This window comes from Glycine soja, chromosome 20, assembly GCF_004193775.1.
Source record: "Glycine soja cultivar W05 chromosome 20, ASM419377v2, whole genome shotgun sequence".
In the NCBI taxonomy this organism is placed as follows: domain Eukaryota; kingdom Viridiplantae; phylum Streptophyta; class Magnoliopsida; order Fabales; family Fabaceae; genus Glycine; species Glycine soja.
In genome coordinates this window covers 40,595,465-40,618,850 of record NC_041021.1, presented here as the reverse complement: position 1 = coordinate 40,618,850, position 23,386 = coordinate 40,595,465, and the positions used below count along the sequence as shown (strand labels likewise).

The window sequence follows — 23,386 nt, the reverse complement described above, 5'->3', positions numbered from 1 at the left end:
TTTGAAATATTTATATTAAATAATATTTTGAAATACATAATATATAAGTAGTATTTTAATCAGTCTAGCAATTATTTATTTATCATTATTTTTAGTCATATAGAATAAATATTTATCATTTTTATTTGATAGAATATATCAATTATTAATTATAAATATTTCATATATATATATATATATTAAGATAATTATCCTCAGTGAGAGGGACATGTCTTAATTAAATCTTAGAACCCTAAACAGTGTTAGCCATGTCACATACATGAAACAAGCTAACCCTTTTCTATATTGGAATTAAAACAACATGAATTTCTTAAAACAAAAGGACATCTATTACGATCCAACTGAGAGGATAATATATCTCAACATGAATCAAAAGCAGGTCCATATCCTCCCATTCCCATGTTATTAAATCCATGGTGGCGCATCATACTCCCATCATGAAACATGAAGTGCTGAAGCATTGGTGGCTGAATCAGGTGTGGGGGGAACACCTGGGGTTGCAGTGGGTGTTGCTGATGCACAAGGTTGGAATTGGAAGAGGAAGAAACCCCAGGGAAAAATTGAAGAGTAGGGTTTGTAACACTCTGAAGCATGGCCCTATCAGCAAGACGCGCAACCTGCTTCTTCAGCTCCTCCAACGCCGCCTTGAACTGCTTCAGCTGGGCAATGCTCATCCCATCCAAGGGTCGGGCCCACCAAAGCTGGGCTTGGGCTCCCTTCTTCATTAGATTGAGCTCCTCGGCCCGCTTCCTCTCATTGTTTAGGTGGTTGTTGATCTGAGTGAGCTGCGCGTTGAGCTCACGCACGTTGGCGACGCGGTGGGCCTCGATGAAAGACTCCGTCGGTGGGGCCCGCCCGAGATAGCGGTCTATGACGGCGTCCACGTTGGGGTGGCCGAAGGAGAAAACCTTCTCGCCGGGAGAGAAAACAACGAGAGCCACGTCAGCGCCACAGAGAGTGCAAAGCTCACTGGCTTTCTTGAAAAGCCCACTGCGGCGCTTGGAGAAGGTGACTTGAAGGTTGCTCTCGTTGCTCATTTTCTTCATCTCGATCTTTTGGCGGCCACGGCTTTTCTTTGGGCCAGACATGGTGGGAAATGAATATGAGAAAATGAAGAAAAAAAAACGTTATAGACTTAGGGTAAGGTCACAATATTATATTCACATACAAAAGTGACAGAGTGAAGGGCTCAATTTATACACATTTTTTGTGTCTCTGTGATTAGATACATTCGAAATAATACGCGTCCCTTGAGACTCAAATGTACACCACCAGTTTTCCTTGCATTCAAGTGCTTCCTGGATTGAGAGATTCTGAAAATCCCCTTTGCATGGACTATATGGAAGGAAATTTAATGAAAAAAGAAAGCAGCCATCAGAACATTCATGTTTATCTTAATCTTATTCAGCATTTTCTCAGATAAGACGTACCTTTTCACATTTCCCCAGCTGTCACGGATGATCTTAACCTTGTTCTGGTGAGATAATTAACCTTCTGAATAAATATTCATACCAAAAGAAAATAAAAAGAGATAAAATAAATTAAGTTTATCTTATTAGTTAAAATTAGTCTGTGTATAAGATAAATTATAGAATCTCTCGTCTTTAGCTTTTTATTCTTTTTTTTGTAAGTTTATTAATTTTTTTATCCAAACAAGACTTTTTCCATATACCTATTAATATTATATCATTGCAAATAATTTAACTTCAAAAAAATGTTGTGGATATAGAAAAAGAAAATATTATTTATTTCCAAAAGAAAAAAAAACTTTTACAAAAAACACATTATAAAATTTTTTTTTGTAAAGATCAAATTTCTCAATTGGTTCCTAAATTTTTTTTATAATTTTCAAGTAGGTTTCAAAACTAAAATAAATTTTAATTGGATCCCACACAAGAATAGGTATCTAGAATTAGTTTATGACAACTTGAAATCGGAAAAGAAAATTACACTTTATAATTAGTGCTAGTTTAGGAACCTAGTTAACAAATTTAAATTGTTCAAAGACCAGTTGAGTAATTGATTTAACCTTTTTATAATAAAAAAAATGTCTACTTTTATTTATTTTATTTTAAAATTGTTTTAAATAAAAAAACAAAAGTAGGTGAGTTTCTTTTAATCAAGGCATTGCGTTGGAATTTTTATATAAGGCATAACATTGCTAAGAGTTAAATCAAATTAAATAGTGTGCACCCCAAAATTAAAAATAAAATATTTTATTTTATTATAATTATTTAATAATTTAAGAAGTAATAATTGATATTTTGAAGTAAATTTGTTAAACTAATATATTTATTTATCAATAAGATAATTAATTAATGAATGTGTGGAAATTAGTTAATTTCTTTGTTAAATATGAAATACAAATAATTAAGGCCCGCTATTGTTTATTTGTCAATTCATGACAAATGTCAGATAAATAGTCCTTAATTTTATGAATTAATTAATATTAATTTCATCAGTATCTTTCAAACATATTACTAATAATGTCGAATACAGTCGGTAAATAGTTGGATTTTTTTAATATATTGACAAGGAATTTGATTCCCGATCCTAACTAGGCGTACCGAAAATAGTTTGTACGAGAAATAAAATATATTTAAGTGATTTTTATGCTTCAAAAGATTAATATGATGACTTTCCACAGTGAGAATAAATTGTTTGAAAAAATATTCAAACTTATGAGTTAATGTTTTCTTCGTCGGGTTATCTTAATTTCTTGTTGAATAAAGTAAATTCTTTCATCGAATTACAAAAGTTGTGCTAATATAATATGTATAGGTCTTATTTGGGTAAATTTCTTCCTAATACTTATAAAAAAAGAAAAAAAATAAAAATAAATTAAACTTTTGTCATCTGATAAAATTAACTTATGTACCTCAGTTTTTTATCGAAGAATTAATTAAATGAAATGAGTTTTTTTTTTCTTGTTGGTCTTTCAAATTAAATTTTGCATTTTTTAAGACCTCAAATTCATGAAATACTATTTTTTAGTCCCTCCTGACTAATATTTATTTGATGGTTTGAATATATAATTTGTGACAGTTTTTATACTATAGGAAAGGCTCTATAAATTTATTTATTTTAATTTGAGAGAAAAAAAAATACATATTTTAATTTGGGAAACTGAAAATAAAACCTTCAAACTTATGGGACTAAAAACATTTTTTTAAACTCATAGTATCACCTAGCTGAGAATTGAAGATTAATATTTTAAAGTATTAACATCAACTGTTTTTTGTTTCTTCTGTCAAAGTAAAGCTTTAGCATTTTATCTTGTGAATCCTGGACGACCCGTAGTGAGTTGCATTTTCGCTTAAGCCAGTTTTCAAAGCTCCGATATCAAGCTTGAATCACGAAAGCTTGCTCTTCAATATTTAATAATTAACAAAGTTTGAATTTACATATTATAAAAAATCATCTTAATAAGATTTTATATTTTTAATGGCATTATATTGTATGATTGTGAAATATTATTAGTTATAACATATGATAAATTATAATTATTTTTTAATTTATAATATGATACCTATATCTTATAGTTAAAAATATATCAACATAATTAATAAATTGTAAATTTTGTTATAAAACAATAAATCTAGAATAATGCTTTAAAATATATTATAACATTAACAAATTATAAATATTAGTAAAATATGATAATAAATTTAACATTTTGTTATAAAACAATAAATCTAGAATAATGCTTTAAAATATATTATAACATTAACAAATTATAAATATTAGTAAAATATGATAATAAATTTTGTTAAACAATAAAATAATTTAAAAAGTTAAAATTTTATTTTGTATCTTTTCCTAATACAAATTAAACATTAAACGATCCAAAGGATATTATAATAAAATTTATATTATTTTATTAAATACATAAACACATCAAATAAGATATAACATAAAATTATTTATATTATACATTTACCATCAAACAGTGTATAAATTAGTACAAAAAATTTATCTTGTAACTCAACTATTTGTTGAGTGTTGTTTTATCTATTTTGTCTTTCTTAGCCAATCAAGCAAATCTTAAATAAATTTAATTTCGTGACATATTTTGATTTCCCACAAAATATGTTTGTATATTGTATTTTTGTCTGAAAACTTAGTTTTATAAAAGGAAAACTTGATTTTACAAACCTAAGTTTAATCCAATTACATACTTTAATCCATCTCAAGCATGCACATTCTCTTTGGCACTCTCTTTTAACACTATTTTTTTTTTGGCTGAGCAGTTAACACTCTTTATGTGATTCCAACGCAATGACTTGAAAGAGAAGAAAAAAAACTCACTTATTCTGTTGTTCTTTTTTATTTTTTATTTTAAATAAAACAAGACAAAAAGCAAACCTATTTAAAAAAAAATGTTCACATCTGTTTTTAAGATATTCTTTTAATTTTCAGAATAGCTAATGTTTTCTTTTTATATCCGCAACAATTTTTTTTACAAGTTATATTATTTTTAATGATGCAATATTAATTAATCGTAACACTTTTGATTTACAATATTATGAATACCTTGTTAACTAGAGTCTTATTCTTTTAAACATTTTTTGTAAGAAATGATAAGGACATTGTTTAGATAAATTTCCCGATCCAAATGTAGAAGAAGAATAAAAAGTTAAATGAGGTAATTTTTATAAATATTTAAGTATAAGTTAATTTTAACTAATAAAAAAACTTAATTCATTTTATTTTGATACAAGTTTTTATTCGAAAGTTCATCTAATTAGGAAGATTTATTTTTTGATTCCCTAGTTGTATCATTCTTTAAGAACAATCCTATTTTTAAGTATTGCGAGACACTAATTGGAACTTTGTGAAAAGCTAGCCCTCCCATTACATTCAACAGTTATAATCTAAGATTAGGAATTAATATTCATGACAGCAGGGAAATATCCAGTTACGTCTTATCTGGGAATAAAATGAATGAGATTAAGATAAAACATGAATTGTTCCGAGAGCTGCTTTCTTTTTTACCTTAAATTTCTTTCCATATAGTCCATGCAAAGGAGATTTTCAGAATCTCTCAATCCAGAAACCAATTAAATGCAAGGAAAACTGGTGGTGTAGATTTGAGTCTCAAGGGACGCGTATTGTTTCGAATGCATCCATTCACAGAGACACAAAATGTGTATAAATTGAACCCTTCACTCTGTCACTTTTGTATGTGCCATATAATATTGTGACATTACCCAAAGTCTATAACGTTTTTTTTCTTCATTTTCTAATATTCCTCTTCCCACCATGTCTGGCCCAAAGAAAAGCCGTGGCCGCCAAAAGATCGAGATGAAGAAAATGAGCAACGAGAGCAACCTTCAAGTCACCTTCTCCAAGCGCCGCAGCGGGCTTTTCAAGAAAGCCAGTGAGCTTTGCACTCTCTGTGGCGCTGACGTGGCTCTCGTTGTTTTCTCTCCCGGCGAGAAGGTTTTCTCCTTCGGCCACCCCAACGTGGACGCCGTCATAGACCGCTATCTCGAGCGGGCCCCACCCACGGAGTCTTTCATGGAGGCTCACCGCATGGCCCACGTGCGTGACCTCAACGCGCAGCTCACTCAGATCAGCAACCACCTTGACGCCGGGAGGAAGCGCGCCGAGGAGCTGAATCTCATGAAGAAGGAAGCCCAGGCCCACCTATGGTGGGCCCGGCCCGTGGATGGGATGAGCATGGCCCAGATGAAGCAGTTCAAGGCGGCGTTGGAGGAGCTGAAGAAGCAGGTGGCGCGGCTTGCTGATAGGGCTATGCTTCAGAGTGTTACAAACCCTACCCATGAGTTTTTCCCTGCTGCTGGGGTTTCTTCCTCTTCCTCTTCCTCTTCCAATTCCAATTCCAACCCACTGTCACCTCAGGTGTTCTCCCCACACCTGATTCAGCCACCAATGCTTCAGAACTTTATGAGCATGATGCCGCGCCACCATGGGTTTAATTACATGGGAATGGGAGGATATGGACCTGCTGCAGGTTTCTTTTGATCCTTTGAGATATATGAATTATATCTTCCCCGGATCGTCCTATAGATGCCCTTTTGTTTTTTTTTTTTTAAAAAAAATATTCTTGTTTTAATTTTTTTTCTTTTTTGTTTTAATTTCAATATAGCTAGTTTAGTTCATGTATGTGACATGGTTAGCACTGAATTAGGGTTCAATTCGGATATTCCCAGACATGTCTGCAGACATGTGACATGTCTTGAACCAATATCATCAACGTCATGTATTATTAGAATATATTCCCTTCAATTCGTATCATTTCTCTGTTATGTAGGTGGGACTGTAGTGTTGCTGTTTTGTTTGAATTATTCAAATAAAGGGTATCTTATTTGTTTACTTTTACTTGAGTTATTTTGGTATAATTGATTTTTTGAGTTAACTTAAAAATATTATATATGATTATTCAAATTGATTTTATTTATATTTTTTATTGGAATTTTGGTAAACACATACACCCGATTTTGGTATATAGTGGCAAAAAATAATAACAGTGAAAAATAATATAATGATAAAAAAATAGATAAGAAGAAAATGACGTAAAACAAAAAGATTAATGAGAAATAAAATAGTGCGAAATCATTTTTACCTATCTTTTTTTTTTTTTAACTAGACCTCTCTTTAGAAGTATAACATTTTCCGACAAAAAAAAGTACAACAGTTTGAAATTACGAAAATTTATATATTTAGTGTGTTTGAGAGTTGATTGATAACTACCGATAGGATTTAGAATATAGTCTTATAGCACTGTTTTTATATTTATATTCAAAAATAATATATGTATTCACGGATAATAATTTTAATTTTCATTATTTTTTATACACACTTGCATTCTTGTACTGACAATCTGCATTTTTACTTATTATAAGGTTAATAATAATAAAAATTAGTTAAAACTATAGTAAAAATTTAATTTTAAATAATATAAACATAACATTAAAAGCAAACATATGTAATATTAAAATAAAACAAATATAATATTAATTCTTCTAAACTCAAATCATAAATAAATAAAATTATAAAAATAATCATTTAATATAACAATTGTTAAAGTTAATGTTATTGTTACTTAACAAAAAATTTAATTAAAGATTAAGTATTTTTATTCTCTCTTATAATACTATTAGATATTAAAGACTTAAAATATTAATCATAAAAGATATAATTATTCTCACAACAAGTTATATATATATATATATATATATGTGTGGGATAATTATCTATCCCGCTTATAGATTTTTTATATATACTTATAGAGTTGGCTATACTTTGTCATCCCTAATTAAGTTGTGTTAAGATGGAAAAAAATTACATTAAATATGTTATGAGATGTGTATCCAAATGCATTATCAGTATTCTTTTTATTTATTATAAAATTAGTATAATTAATTTTGATAGAATTTTTTATTTGGTATCACCTGGGGTCTTAGGCTCCTAGTGATACTAAAGATATTTCCACAAGCTTTAGTCTTTTTGGATTTTTGGATTAGTTATGAGATGAATTTTCTATCAAAATTTAATCAACTTAAAGTTTATTGTTGTTTTACATAATCAAACTCATGTCATCTCCAGAGACTCAGCATGTATTGTTACACCCATTAGATAGAATTTATTTTAAATTATTAAATGTAATTAGAATTTCTTAAAATCATTTTGAATATAAACTTTACATTAAAATTATAAACCCGATGAGAAATTAATTCTTGATATAAATCTCTAATGAGGTTATTGATTTCTTTTCATCGGAAACAGCTGGCGGTATGATGGTTGAGGATATTCGAAATTATAAAGTCCAAAAAAAAAAAAGAAGGGAGGGGATGATGACGAAAATGAATTTGTACTGGACAAAAAAAATATTAAAAATTTATACACGAATTGTTTATATTGTATAATGGTAAAATATTAAATAATTTGTACAGGAATTAATTGTTTATATTGAATATATGTTAAAATATAATCAGAATACATTAATATTGTAAAATTTGTCATAAACAATTATAAATTATCATATATGATCATTATGATTTTTTACTTTTGTATTAATTATTTTACAAATTATATTTTAAATAAATTTATTTATTTATTTGTGTGTAAAAAAGATTATATATACTAATAATATATGAAAATTAAATTATTGATGATTTGTCTCTATCAACAAAGTTGGTCACTTTTAATGGAATCGACCAACATATAAGATATATGTGTAGGTACGTATAAATCTCAATAATTAGAATTTTATCCTCATTAACTAAACTAATAATATCTTGGTTTTTTTTAAAAGGTTCTAAAGCTTTTTTCTCAGCCTTCACTGATGCTATCTTTAGTGCTCCTATGTTGTTCTTTAATTCCACCCATGTAGGGAGGATTTTGACCCGAGTAAGGTTCGTTTATTTCTTACTGTATTAAAATTTGAAAGACTCTATTCATGTGGCGGCTTTTCTTTGACCCAACATGTCTCTATTTGTGGACATAAAAGACTCTCTGCATCAGACCTTTATCCAGAGGATAACATGTGTATTGTTGTATTGTTTGTGATTTTTGTATTCAACATTATTGAACAATTATACATGACTGGTATTTACCTTTTATTGGCATTGAAATGTTGGATGGGAAGACGGTAGGGTCCTTTTAAATATTTCTTCACTTTTCTTGATGTCATTATTTCAGGATGCATATGTGCCTTCTCATAAGTTTGATTTTATTTTTCATCTATCTATCTTTTGTATTCTATATTTTAATACGTACCTTTCTATTTTTTTTCACTTTTAGGAAAATGTGGTTGATGGATTCAAGTTGTTTTTCCCCAGACTAAAGGGGAGTGATCTCATTAATTGTAGCCAGGGGAGAAAGCTGGTTCTCCAATGGTATTTGTATTTGATGTATGTGAATTCAAGAGGTGAGGGATTGAGAGACCGCAACAAAGCTTGAAGCCGTTATGTTTAGCCTTTTTTTTTTATAACTTCCTTCCTTATCTTTTTTGTCTTATAAAATTATAAACAAATTAATGAGATCATTTTTTATAAAAAAAAAATTAGGTCTCTTAATTTTTTATAATTTTTTTAAAATAAAAAAGATATTTTAAGACGGTTCTTTGTCAAATCGTTTTAAAATGACTATTTTTTAAATAATTTTTAAAAAAATATTATAAAACAGTTTTTATTTATTATTTTTTTAAGAAGATTTTTAAGTTAAAAAATTCAAAATTATCTTAAATAATCTTTTCATACTAACCATCTTTTCTTTTAATAACGTTTTTTTTCAATTATAAGACTCAAACTCAATCTTGTTTAAAAGAACTAAACAAGTATCACTCAAACCTATAAATTGTTACTTAATCCCATATATGCATGTATTATATGTGATTTTGATTAATGAAAGAAAATTTATAATAAAATTAGCCAAAGTTATTAAATAATAAATATATAATGTTTTAAATTAAGGATATGTTTGTTTGAGTTTTAAAAAGTGATTTTGTAATATAAGTTTTTATTTTTTAACTATTTTTTTTTAACTTTTGATATTTTTATTTTGAAAATTCACATGATTGTTATAATTACTTTTCAAACACATTTTTAATTAATGACTATTTTTTTATAAAAAAAAGGTATAATGGGGGACCTAATCGGTTTCTAAAGGATAACTTTTTAATTTTTTTTCATACGAGTAAAGTTAAACATTTCGTAGGAAAGAATGATGCTTATTAAAAGGCTGTTAACACCAAGGGGGTGGTGAAGTGAAATAAGATGAGTTCTCACATATGAAATATTATAAGTTTGAATTTTTACTCATTTTTTAGGATGAGATAAATGTAATTAAGTACGTTTAAAAATATTCTTTAAGAATGAAGGTTTTTTCTGTCTTTGAATGGAGTATCATCCGCTCCTCTTAAATTTTAGTAAAAAATAAAATAAACATGACTCAATAATACAATTATATATATTATAATCTAAAATCGTTAATTTAGTTTTCAAATTTATATGATGCTGTATTTGAAGAGTCGCACCGATAGCTCTCATTGTCCATAAAAAATTTAAAAATATGTATTTATACATTGAAAGAGTCGGACCCATTTGCCATTGCAAAACAACTTGTGTATATATACCATGATCTTAAGTCAAAAGAAAAAAAAATACCATGATCTTATCTAATCTTATTTTATTTGGTATACTCATAATTTATATTAATGATGAATATCTATGCTAAAACAAGCCAAAATTTATTAGATGATTTGCATTAGATTATTGGAGGTGGCAATTTTTAATTGAGTCAATTTCTAATGTATATGACTCTTCAGTAGTATACCTATATATTTTTTTATATGAAAAAGTTTAAATATCTCACATATTATTCCCTATGTGTTAATTTATAAAATATTTTTAGTTAGACTCAATGTGGATAGATTTTTTTAATAAGTATACTTATAAAAGAAAAAGTAAATACAAATATAAATAAATTATTTTTTTCATAAATAAAATCAATTTATATACTTTAATGTTATTAAAAAATATTTCATTTAACATTTTTCACAAAAATAGCAAAAGAATACACTTTTAACGAATTCTTGCCTATGTTCACAAATCTATCTCAATGAGCATTCATCATCTTGAAATCAAACTACAAGTTATTTAACTATCAAATTACTTTTTACAAAAAAATTAGATAATTTTCATAAAAAAAAACTAATTATTTTTTCAAAGATAAATCTAAAGGAACACGTTCTTGGACCAGTATAAATCTAAAAGATAATTTTTATATAAAAAATAATAATTATGTCTAGGGAAGAAATAACATTTGTTAGCCTTAATAAACCCTTGTTCTTGAATCCAAGTAGTTTAACTTGACTTGTTAAGGAATTAAGAATTGAGTTAAGTAAATTAGGCTCTCTCACATGAGGGATCATGGTGAGAACACCATAATGGGTTAAGGTAGCATTAGAGTGAACATTGGATAAAGAAAATTTTTATAATTACTGAGATTGTTAGCTCAGTGTAGTCAAATCCCTAACATTTTATTTATTTTTACATTTAACTCCTTTCGTCCACCAATTATTTGTGTTTTTTCTCACCTTTAATTTGTTTTGTTTTTAGTTTAGAACCAACTTTATTTTTTTTCACTTTTACATTCAAAACAAAATCTCTTTTGCCTAGAATTTGAATTTACACGAATAATTTAATACAAACAAGTCTCTATGGATAGAAAACTTGAACATTCTCTTTTATACTATTTACACAATACTTTAGTATGTTTGCCAAGGAGATACCAAGCATTAGTTAAATAAAATTTTACACTAACTTATTTCATGTATGATTCATTTAGTAATATCACAATTACTCAATCAATTTTATTAAATCAAATATAAACACTTGACCAATTTTTTTTTCCCAAACCATGTGTCTAAATTGAACTTCATGTAAATTTATGGGTATCATTATTTACTAAAAAAGAGTCCACTTGATTTTTTTTATTGAGTAAAAGGTCTAATCAGTCTCCCAAATTATAATTATTAATCATTTTAATTTATAAAATTACAAAAAAAAACCTTCAAAATTATTTACCATCAATCATTTAATATCTTAAATAATCAATTTGTGTGTACAAATCACAATCAAAATGGAGATTACTATGCTAGAAATTCTATAATTTCTAATTAATTAATATGAACTACATATTATATTGTAATATTTGTATTAGTTTATTGGGCTCAATAGAAGTGATATAATTTAGTGAGTCCATTAGACTGACAACACAAGATTGATATGGACAAAAAAATGTTAATAGGTTTAAAACATGATGTACAATTATGATTTTCAACACACCAAATCAACAAACATGTTTTTCTCTCCTCATCTAAAGAGAAAACAATCTCACAAGAAATAAGATGATTTGTTTGAAGAAGGTCATAAATCCAACTATTCAGGATCGGTCTTATACATTTGTTTGATCAAGGTCTATGATTTTAAGTATTCCTTAAATCTTTCTCGCGATATTCTTACACAATGTGTTTGGTGTTCATTTAATATTTTATGATTTGTTAAAATTCGGTAGACCAATCTCACTAGTCGATCAAGTACTCAGTCAGTATTCATTATTCACTTTGATTCTTAATTTAATTTCTAAAATTGAGTGATAATTGTAATTTAAGAACCAAATTAATTAACAATTATCAAATATAATAATTAAATTGACAATAATTTTCAAAATCAGTGATGATATTGACTAATTTAATGTTAGTAGACAATAATTAATCATAACATTATATATAGATAAATTATAGAATTAAAGACATCTACAACTATAATTAAAATGAATTTTATAATAAAAAATTGAAAATGAATAATACCAATATAAATCTAATATCATATTAAACAAAATATTTATTAAGTCAAGAAATTGTATTGTTAATGCATTAGTTTAAAAAGTTATACTTTCTTTATATAAATAAAACGTATTATATTACATCAGCGTCAGCCCAAAACCGCATTTAATTTTTGAAATCCAAACTCATTTGATGGAACGCGTCATGAAGTCCCCTACTTGCAGGCTTGGGCTCCAATGAAAAACAAGCGTAAAAGCATACAACCAACTAGGCAGTTGCTTCCTACACCTCCAATGTTACTTCTTCGCATCTTTTAACCTTCCGGAATACCTAATCCAGAATATAAATATCACATTCTGAAATTTACATTCCAGAATGTAATTTTACATTCAAGAAAAAAGGTGTAGGAAGCAAATGAGAGGTACAGAAAATAATTTCCATTATTACACACAAATGGTCAAATATCAATATACAACAGTGTTGAAGCCGAAAAGGATAATAGAAAGGGGAAAAAGTGGAAAAGAAGTGGCAATTAAGGTACGAATTATTTTATTTATGTGAAAAATGTTATTTATATATCTGACATTGGATTAAGATCACATGCTTGCATGATCTTGCAATTGCAGAATATTATCTCGTCCAAATTTAGGAACATTTATATCTTTTTACCCGGTGGAATAAAAATAAACAATTCTGAAAAGGTCATAAATCAACCATTCGGAACTTTTACGAATGAAATTTAAATCTTAGCAGTTATTTAGCACCACCAAAATTTGCATTGATTTGGATATAAGCATATATAGCTTACAATAAAGGCATTTTTCGCTCATTATTGAGAGAGGGGGAAATTAGACAGACAGCCCCTATTTCAACCTTTTTTTTCAACATTTTGGTGGCTTCATTGAAATTCCATAGTAGTTTGCATAAATTATTAAGAAAGCCACCAGCAAGAACAGCCCTGCTCAATGGATCTGATCTACTAAAACTTGCTCTAGTTTAGGTAGCAAGTTTCTTCTTACAATTGCTCTGCACTAGGCTAAGTAGAAAATCTGTAAATACGTGCTCATAGTCTGGCATTTTTCCATATCCTGCAGTCGGTCAAATCAAATTCATTAACAAGTCAAAAAAGTATAACAAACTTTGATGTAAACCAAATAACCAGTGGACAAATGCAAAATAACCAATTTCGTACAAAACATCGTGATTAAAATATTCTGACTTCTTGAATTTTTATTTATATAAGTTCTATTTCTTATTAGTATAATACTATGACTGACTATAATATAATATAGAGCTAGTTCATTTCAGGAATGCAGTTCAAATTCAATATCTTACTTGGGCATAATTAAGCAACATACGGTACACGAAATCAAGAAACACCTTTTTTTTCATTATAAGGGAAATTCTACAAAACTGGAAGCTCCCAAGAGAGAGTATGAAGAATTAGCACACCACATTAGTTATGCACCAACACAATCATAGACTAATGTGAAGTGCTTAAATGCAACAAGTTATACTTGCCAGGAAAGTAGTTGATGTCAATGACGTAAAACACATCCTTGGTTCCATATTCTCGAATCATATCTATGTTGAACAAGCAGAGTCCCTAGTGACAATTTAATTTTAGTATATCATCTAAAAATGAAAAATGACTGGAAATGGAAGAAAATAAGAAATGACAACAATACCAATCGATGGCGGAGCTCTCTTGCAAGCCTCTCCAATAAAGGTCTTGGCGGATGTTCTGTAACAAAAGCGTCACAGTAGAAATCAGTCACTAGTTCAAGCCATTAATGCCAAAGCAATTAGATGCATTTAGTAACTCACACAATCACCAAACTACATAAAAGGCATCTTGAAAGATGGAGGGGAAACAGGTAGTGGTTGCAGCACAATGGGATTCACTCTGTAATGAGTCAATATACATGATTTCATGGTCTCAACCATTCAGTGCCTTTATAAAGCTTTAGAAGGGACATACATATCAAGTGGGACGTAAAATATACAACAATAGTCTATAACTAAGCACACCATTGGCATATCCAGTATTGGAAAATGAAGAAGAAAGAAAAATGAAAGGTAATAGAATTGTCTTTAAAAAAATGTTCCACTTTTTGTTATGGTTGGCGAAGAGTAGTCTCACCAGCGATATTAGGATCTAAATCAGCATCATCTGCAGAAGCGGCTGCACATGAAACTCTTGGAAAACGGAATACACCAGCAACTTTTGATAGCTCATGCTTACTGATGTTAGGAAGAGAGAAACGCTTCACAACCTTTATGGTTTCCCCAACAATGTAAATCTTAAAGAGAAGACCACCTGTATTGTCAACCCCAAACCAAAAAAAAAAGCAAATAAAGAGATTAGATAACAATGTAAATTGAACACAAAAAGATCATGGTATATGGATCAGTTCACAAACCATGATTGACAAACTCCTGTAGAACCAGTGGAGGTTCAAGCTCTGAAAGAGAGAATTCATCATAAGCAAGAAATAGTTCATGTGACTTTGCAGTGCCATCCACAACTAGTGGTTTTGCAACTGAAAAATACAAAAAAAAAAAAGTACGAATTTTAAGATACACATAATTAAACACAAGACAGATGACCAGCAAGTCAACTAACTAAATACAAACTTCAGCTCGTAACACAACATTATAACGGAATATCTGAGCTCGCAAAACATAACATTATAACATTAAATAGGTACAAACAAGGTTCTTTAAAGTCCATTCAAATATTCTGAGCTATTTTCATTCAAACCCAACACAGAGGTTGACTGAACGCATGCCAATATGTGGCTTAAATGGAAATTTAGATCCATCCCTAGAAACAATGAACAGGGGAAGAAGATTAAACAAAGATACATACCTAATGGCAACTTCATCCCAGCCTTAGTGATTTCGTAAGGGATACTAGAGGGGTCTTTCTCTTTTGGGATAACTAGCTGACGTGGAACACCAACCTTGCCTGAAAAACAACAGTAGTTAATGTACTATCCTGAAACTTTCAGTAGGAGTTTTTATTGTTCTATTCTAGTAAATTGAAGTAAACAAGTTACCATGACAATCAGATAAGTTCAGATCCACCACATCTTGCAGCATGGATTGGCGATTGTGTAAATGTTGGATTGCATCCGGAGGATCAAGGACAGTTACCTCTGGATGTTTTTGCCTATAATCCTTCAAAATTAAAAAGGGAAAAAAGATCCAATTAGCTCCATCAAAATAAAAACTTTACAGATTATTTAGAAAGCATGAAACAATCACTGATTACGCATTTTCAGTTAGCTATGAAATTGTAGCAAAAAAAGACCAATATTGCAATTTATCATCTCATTAAACTGTCAAGCTAACCTTTTTAGGAGATGGAAGAAACAAAGGATAAAACTTTCATAAGAAATGGATGCATTTGGTGTGCAGCATTATTGGCTTTTAACCTATATGAAAATTGTTTCCCATGCCATAGTACTGAAGTAGTGAACTATTTAAAGAAACAACATTTTTAACCAAGAAACAAAGAACCAAATAACAGATAGAGATAATAATTTGTTCTTTGGCAACAAACTCCAGCCATGCCTAACCAAATTATTTATATTAATCACAAAAGTAAATCCTCACTTGTTTGAACACTTGGGGACTGATTTCAACTATCTGATCATGATTCATGATGAGGAGAGCATGAACTCTGCAAATTATGTCAGACAATAATAAGCTCTTAAGAATCTGGAAGATTTGGTTGTCCAGTCCATCACTGCCATTTCATGCTTAATTCCCAGACTAAGGATACTAACAATTTTCATGCAATGTCATGAATGTGTGTAACGAAAAATAAAAAAGCAATGCAAGACTGCTATCACAATGTGAAAGTGGGTAGAAGTGTCAGGAGTTCACAAACCTCAATAATCTCACACCACTCCTCCCCTGACAACTGGAAAGAACAAATTGCCAGTCAGATTATAATATAGAGAAGAGGGAATCAGAAGTAAATCTTAAAATGCTAATAGCCTGTTATTGAACCACAAATTCAGAAAAACCATAAATGAAATCTCCACAAAAAAAAAAAAAATCATATATGAAGAATGTCAAACGTCAATAATAATAAAATGCTGAAAGAAATGTCACAGACCTTATGCAAGATAATATCAAAAGGACCTTGTTCTAGCAGTGGCTTGTTTAGATCAATAGCAACAAAGTTTATCCCCCTGTTCCTGCATCATACATATTTTTTACACATCACTATTAAGAGTGTCAAGATAATAGCAAACAAGTTTATTAGTAGTTTTATTCAGATATACTGCCAACCAAAAATATATTTCATAGTAATATTACAAAGACCAGACAAAATTATCAAAATTTATTTTACCTCAAACTAATCTTGATTATCCAAGCAAGATTAAATGATCAAGATTAACTCTTATCATGCCTCACACTCTTACTTGATATATATAAAGAGAGATTGGTTTATCGGTTTAACCTAGTAACATTGATCCATTAAATAGCTTTATATGGAATATGGTATGATTTTTATCATTCAAATCTTTGAATTATAACAAGCTGTTTTGGGAAAATTGAACAAAAATAAGAATATAATCAAATTGTTTTTATTTTCATATATTTCAAAAGTAGATATCAAGCTAATCATGATGTAAACTAATGATTGCTAAAAAAATATAGGATCATCAATGTAAAACTTTATAAATCTGTCTATATGATGGTACTTTCAATTATGAGAAAGGATTCACTTTTACCAGTGTAAGCCGAAATTACTCTTACACCATTACATAATTTTTACAGGATAATTTCATCAAATCATTCATTAATTAGTTAGTACTTCACTGATACAGGTCAAGATTAACACTATTTTAAAATATATGAAAATAATAACCATTAAATTATATTTTCCTTGTTTAACATTTACAGAACTTGGGTAATGAATAATAATTCAATTTAATCGAAAAAATTCACAATAATACTGAATGGAGTAATATGCACAAGCTATACTGACGTAATTAAATTTCCTCTAATTCTGATTCTGAAGCCCAGTTGGCAGTAGTCTTTTCAGTGAACAGACAACAGACTAAAACATTTGTGGACAATAATGTAAATTTAACATTCCAGAGAAGCAACCTATGTGAATTAATTTAAATTAAGAATACAAAACCATGTACTAAGATTTGCGCTTGGGTTGTCCATGTGGACAACTCCAAAGGAGAGTACGGCATAAATGTTGGAATATTCCAATTTAAATTAGAATTGAGAAAAGACCAAGACATGTCAGATACGCATGAACAAAATGGGTAAGTTTAAAATAAATTTAAGAAATAACAAAAAAAGAAAAAAGGAGAAAAAACACAGTTGCCAGGTTCGACTCAAGACAGTGATAGCCATTAGGCATGGTGCAGAAATTGCTCCACCATTACATTACATGCTACAGAGACAAAGACACAAGTGTGGCTGTGAACCCCACCACTGCAAGCAAAAGCCACTTTAACGCGAAACAAGTAAAAAGATCGATCAAAACAAGAAAACCAAACGAAACCCAAGAAAGAAAACATGAAAAAAAAAGACCCTTGTAAATATGCATGCAGATGAAGGTGAAAGGCAAATAGTTGTTACCGTGCGAGGCCAGTGAAACTTGGCTGCAGAAAGCTCTTTTTCTTCTTGGACGTTAAAGCGTAGCCAACGACCACTTTCTGCGACGAAAACGTCGTCGTTCCCGTTTGTTTCTCCTCTTCTTCTCCACTTGAGATTTCACCGTTGAGCCTCATTCTCGGACACCCCAGAAACCCCTCGATTGAAAGATCAAATCTTTTGGCCTTCTCTTCTTCAATTTGCGCGCGGGCGGGTCTCAATCTGGGAGTTTGCGAATCGCGCGGAATAGAGAAGGGAAAGAGAGAAATGTGTCACGATTTGTGGGAAGAGGAAGAGGATTGGGTTTGGGTGTAATTGTGAAAGAAGAAGTGAATGGAATGAGAAGAATATATAATAATACAATAGTGGTGGTGTGATGGTGTTAAGCCAAGGTTTGGTGAAACTTTTCTCCTCTCTCTGCTCTTATCCATTTGTCACTTTTACCCTTTATTATTTAATTGGTTGGCCTGCTCTGTGTAAGTCAAAAGTTTAAAACTTTATAAATAAATAAATAAACATTTGCCCTATGGGGTTGGGCCTAAGGGTGTGATAAATGTTCCTACTCTGCTCTTTCCAAGTACACTATTTGAGTATTTAAAGTCATTATTATATTCCAGACTTGTTAACTTACTCCACCCTAATTAATTACTTGTGGTATATATATTATATACCACCTTGGTTTTATTCTCTCCTTTTATAATAAGTGTTATTTTAGGATTTTTTATACAGATAAAAAAAATAAGATAAAACAGAATGATAATTTTATAAAATTAATTTTATTATTTATTTTTACATAAAATGAAACGGTACAACACAAAAGTAATTAAATTAGTTAATTCTAATTAATAATGCCATAAATTTATATACTATTTCATGAATATTCATAGGACAAATGATTTAAGTGGTAGTTATTTAATAATATTTTTCGTAATTTAGGAAATATTTTTAATCAATAAGTGAACATTTCATTAATAGATTTCGCAAAATTAACAATACAAAGGTCTAATTTATATTTGAAAGCGATATATTTTTATATTTCTTATAACCAAGATAAAAAAAAGGGTCTAATTTATTTTTTTTATATAAAAGACCGGAAGTTGTATTTTGGTAACAAGGGAGTCATGTTTGCCTGTTATATATAATTATTTGTTTAGAGAGACTAAAACACAATTTATCTTATTTTATGTCTATAATTAATTATTTTCTATTATAAAGGATTGAATAAAATTTGTAATATTTTTCATAACTATGAAAACATGTTAAATTGATAATTATATTATATTTTTTAGAAAAATGAAAGAAAAATAATAAATATTTAATTTTAACAATATAGAAATTTTTCAGATAAAAAAAGAAATTAATCAAAGTATTTGACAACGTGAAAATATTATTAAAAGATAGTATAGTAAATGCTTAATAAATATTTTATAGAGGATAAATGCTACCAAATATACGTAACTCTTCACCCATGATTAAATTTGAGAGATAACTGTTTACTTTTAGTCGGGCATCAAGATATTACAATTAGTCGCATCTTTCTTTGTTCCCCATTCCATAAATAAATGAAATGAATTTTTTGGGACACCATTCTTACCATTAAAATAAGATTTTATTATTATGTTTTTTAAAATATATTTTTATGATATATGTATATAATAGAAAAATAATATAAGAGATGTGATGGGGGAATAGGTAACAAAAACAAATAATAGAATACTGTATAGTGGAAACAAATTTCCTCAACTTTCAAGAATACGTGAGGAATGCTAACAATTATATGGCAGAAAATAAAACAACATAAAGAGACTCAGGTTTTTAACATGAAAAATGAAAAACTCTTAATGCAATGTAATTAAGGATAAAAATCATAAATCATCCAAATTAACTAAATAAATAACTTCACTCTGATCGATAAACATACGAGAATCCCAACAAGTACACAAAACAATGTTTACAATCAGTTATAACAATCGAGCACCAATATTTTCAAATGAAAAACAAGGAGATAAAAAACATCCAAAACAAAGTTGTTCTTGCGCGCAATTTATCTCGCACTCTAGACCAATATATAAACACCGATTCAATCGTTGAAAACCAAGATCATGAGTGCTAGACTTGCTGACCAAAATCCAACACGATCAAATGGTGGACAAATGTTAAGTGAGTTGGTTTTTCTTCTTCTCTTCTCCCTCTATCTGCTATTGTTCTTACTAAAAATATAATGAGTTTCTCTTAACACGTCTCCACTTAATTATACGACCCAAAATAGACTTGCACATTTAGACATTTCTCTCCACGTAGGAAGAGAATTCAAACCCAAAAAATGAAAATAATTTTATATACTATTAAATATAATATTAATTATTTACTGTTCAAAATAATGAAGCAGTTTAAGAAATCGAACAACTAAACTTTGGCAACTAGCACATTTACTGTGGGATTCAAATGACAAACTTTATCTACAATACTAATATTTAGACATTTAGACGTACATTACATATGTACGTAAATTAATCTAATTAATTTGAGTTGAATGGGATTGTGGTAACATGATTACATTTTTAACTTAATTATTAATTAAGTTAAAAGTTAAAGCAACTCATATATACTTCTGATCAGGTCAAAATTCATTTTTCATATGCCTGCAATAAGAATATTTGCAGAAGATTTCGAGAATATGCTTAAAGTTAGACCAGTTAAATGCGTGATTTGAGGGCCAAACTCTACATTACCGATCCCAACTTAACATTCTGACATGTATGGGAGAGTCAATTTTGTGACGTTGAAGCATCTTTTAGGAAAATTGGGCCTTGTAAAAGTCACTCCTAAGTATATATGCTTAAGTTCAACATCAAGTCAATTCATTGAGACATTGACATTGATATCCTTTATGATTTTGTTATATTTTACTTTTTTTTAATCGAAGTTAGACTTAATAGTTAAAACCAATCTTTAATAAACAATATAGGACGCAACTAGAGATTTGCAAACTTCTTGATCTTATATTTTCAACTCTACTACTTAATTTGAGTTAAGACATGTCTAACCTATTCACATCAATTTCCTTCTCCTTTATCTTGAAAGGGTTGGATAGGTATTCTGTAGAACAATCGAATATCTATCCAGTCTCGTACGTATAAAGATAATACAATCAAGCTTTCAGATAATCATGAGATGAGATAATTTAATCCTGTTTAAGAGACAAATTGCCTAAATGGTAATCGACACATGAAAGTCCAAAATCCAATAATATTGGTATAAATAAAATAAAACTTTCAGGTAAAAATTATTTTTCACTAAATATGCATTTATTATCTTATTTATTGCTGAAAGTTAAATTCTTACTTGGATCATAGTATCTTTTGCAAACTCAAACTAGACGCAAATGAGGAGACAAGAGCAAAAACCCTTCAGTGGAAAAGATAGTGTCCGGGCCACAATATGACAGAAATAAATTGGATTCTAATACACACAAGGTTGCCAGGCCTATAAAATAACATTTTTTTACGTCAACAGTTATGAGTTATAAGGTTAATTTGATAGTAAAAGATAAAAAAAAAAAAAATAAGAGATCAGAAATGTAATTTCACTAAAAAAAAACTAACAATTAACTACTAAAATTTATTAATTAAATTTTTTTATTTCAGTTACCTTTTATATTTGATCACACTCTTCCAATATATATTTTTACAGACTCGCGAATCTGTAAAAATAGGAGCATCAAATATAAGCACTGTTGTTGTTTTAAACTGGAAGATAGAAGCAGCAGCAACGTCGTCCTTATTCCTCACATGCTCCAAATTATCCTTTTTATACCAGTTGACTTAATTAGCATCTACTTTTTTCTTGAAATTCCATCGTCCACTTTGTTTTCTATATTTTAAAATAGTATTATACCAAACTATGCATGGCATGTGACATCAGTGCAGTTCACCCAATTACAAAAAAAAAACTCTGGCTTTTGGATGAGCTTAAATCCCTTGTGACCTTACATGAGTCCAAGGAGCTGCACACAACATTTTTAGAACCTGCTCTTCTTTATTAGACCCTTGTCGTTTGTGTTGGTTGTGATGCGATGAATCATATCTGAGAATCATATTGGGGCATTGGATTCTATTTAATTCTCATCGAATTATCCACATAAACAAGTGCATAACATTTCTATAATTATGAGAAAAACAATATTATAGTTTTTCCATTAAACAATATACTAGTATGATACAAAATCTTTTTTTTTTGAAACCGAGAAGTATGATACAAAATCAGTTTAAGAGTAAACTATATACATCAAAATAATTTGGAATCTCCGAAATTTTGGTGTGCATGTACTTGTAAGTATTCTGAATAACTGTCAACTGTTTATACTAGTTGTTGACTCCAAACTAAATTAATGAGGAATTAAAATTACAGTTTACTAAAAAGAATTGCATGTGGCTAAATGACTAGTTAATTTCATGAAATTGCTAAATATCATGATTGCAAGTTGAAATAGGTTTTGAAGTGGCGAAAAATATTCACCTCCCTGCTTATATCACAATTTATAATGATTTTATTCACCGTCATGGCTTTCATCGCTATACATGAGACTTATAGGTAATAATTTGATACATATAATAGCAAATATAGGAGCGACTGTGACAACACCTGCATATTCATAATAGAAATTAGTTTTTTTAATAAGATGACGTAACACCTATCTCGTCACTGCTCGGAAGATATAATTTGAAGCAGCATGTTGCTACTTTCTAGTCCAGTTATTGATAGATAGCATTTGTATCGGCTAAAAGGTCATTGAAGATCATAGGCCACATCTGTCTTTACAATGGATGCTAACCAAAGTCGCTAAGCAGAACTTATAATATGATATACTCATGTATAATTTGTGCTTAATTATAATTAATGTCATGTTTCATATTTGTTGGTGTACGTCGCATGGTCTATTGACACGACACCAGTTTGGTTTGTGAAATTAAAGCTTCACACTCAATATATCATATGCAATAACAATTCTTACAAAATTGCATATGGTAGTAGTATCTTATCCACATGTGTTGGTGTGTATCAATATCTATATTTATAAAAAAAAATCCTATCCAGCACGTAGGAGCAGGAGTTCCTTAAGACGGGGATTGCAGTATATACTTTAATTATCATTTTGCCTCACGTGCTGCTGTCATGTGTGTTCCTACACTGTTTCTCCATACTCCTGAGTTCTGAGAAGAGAACAAAGGAATGCTAAAAACGCACTCACTCAAGCATACTATATATTTATAATTACTAGTTAAAATTTATTAAAAAATTAAATATAACTTAAAAGCCACAAAATTTGGTCAATTACAATACATTTCAACCTATCAAAAATAATATATTAATAAAGCATATTAGACAGTGTTCCTAACGTTTTTCTTAAGAATAATAATATATAAAATCCACTTG

At 29.3% G+C, this 23,386-nt stretch overlaps 3 protein-coding genes across 4 annotated transcripts; 1 reads left to right on the top strand and 2 right to left on the bottom strand.

Annotated features, from left to right (window-relative positions):
* Positions 1-359: 359 nt before the first annotated feature.
* LOC114402109 (agamous-like MADS-box protein AGL62) lies at positions 360-1,088 on the bottom strand. Its single transcript, XM_028364635.1, has one exon. It carries the CDS (start codon positions 1,086-1,088, stop codon positions 360-362), a length of 729 nt encoding a protein of 242 aa, XP_028220436.1.
* Positions 1,089-5,208: 4,120 nt separating this feature from the next.
* On the top strand, positions 5,209-5,988 carry LOC114402108 (agamous-like MADS-box protein AGL62). Its single transcript, XM_028364634.1, has one exon. It carries the CDS (start codon positions 5,263-5,265, stop codon positions 5,986-5,988), a length of 726 nt encoding a protein of 241 aa, XP_028220435.1. The 5' UTR covers positions 5,209-5,262.
* Positions 5,989-13,018: 7,030 nt separating this feature from the next.
* On the bottom strand, positions 13,019-18,315 carry LOC114403913 (inositol-tetrakisphosphate 1-kinase 3-like). Of its 2 annotated transcripts, none has more exons than XM_028367141.1 (10): positions 17,936-18,315; positions 16,446-16,527; positions 16,215-16,247; positions 15,379-15,499; positions 15,189-15,287; positions 14,740-14,859; positions 14,460-14,636; positions 14,005-14,060; positions 13,838-13,922; positions 13,019-13,404 (listed from the first exon to the last, which is right to left on the bottom strand). In XM_028367141.1, exons 1-10 carry the CDS (start codon positions 18,085-18,087, stop codon positions 13,313-13,315), a joined length of 1,017 nt encoding a protein of 338 aa, XP_028222942.1. In that variant the 5' UTR covers positions 18,088-18,315; the 3' UTR covers positions 13,019-13,312. The 2 variants fall into 2 exon arrangements, with proteins under 2 accessions (XP_028222942.1, XP_028222943.1); XM_028367142.1 differs by lacking the exon at positions 17,936-18,315 and adding an exon at positions 15,938-16,004.
* Positions 18,316-23,386: the final 5,071 nt, after the last annotated feature.

What these genes read in the sequence shown, in the direction of transcription:
- LOC114402109 (XM_028364635.1), bottom strand. Translation starts at nt 1,088, where the DNA reads ATGTCTGGCCCAAAGAAAAGCCGTGGCCGCCAAAAGATCGAGATGAAG.
- LOC114403913 (XM_028367141.1), bottom strand. Translation starts at nt 18,087, where the DNA reads ATGAGGCTCAACGGTGAAATCTCAAGTGGAGAAGAAGAGGAGAAACAA. An exon ending in AGTTTCACTGGCCTCGCACG is followed by an intron (nt 16,528 to 17,935) that starts GTAACAACTATT and finishes TGTATGATGCAG; the next exon opens with GAACAGGGGGATAAACTTTG. An exon ending in TGGGATGAAGTTGCCATTAG is followed by an intron (nt 14,860 to 15,188) that starts GTATGTATCTTT and finishes TGTATTTTTCAG; the next exon opens with TTGCAAAACCACTAGTTGTG.
- LOC114402108 (XM_028364634.1), top strand. Translation starts at nt 5,263, where the DNA reads ATGTCTGGCCCAAAGAAAAGCCGTGGCCGCCAAAAGATCGAGATGAAG.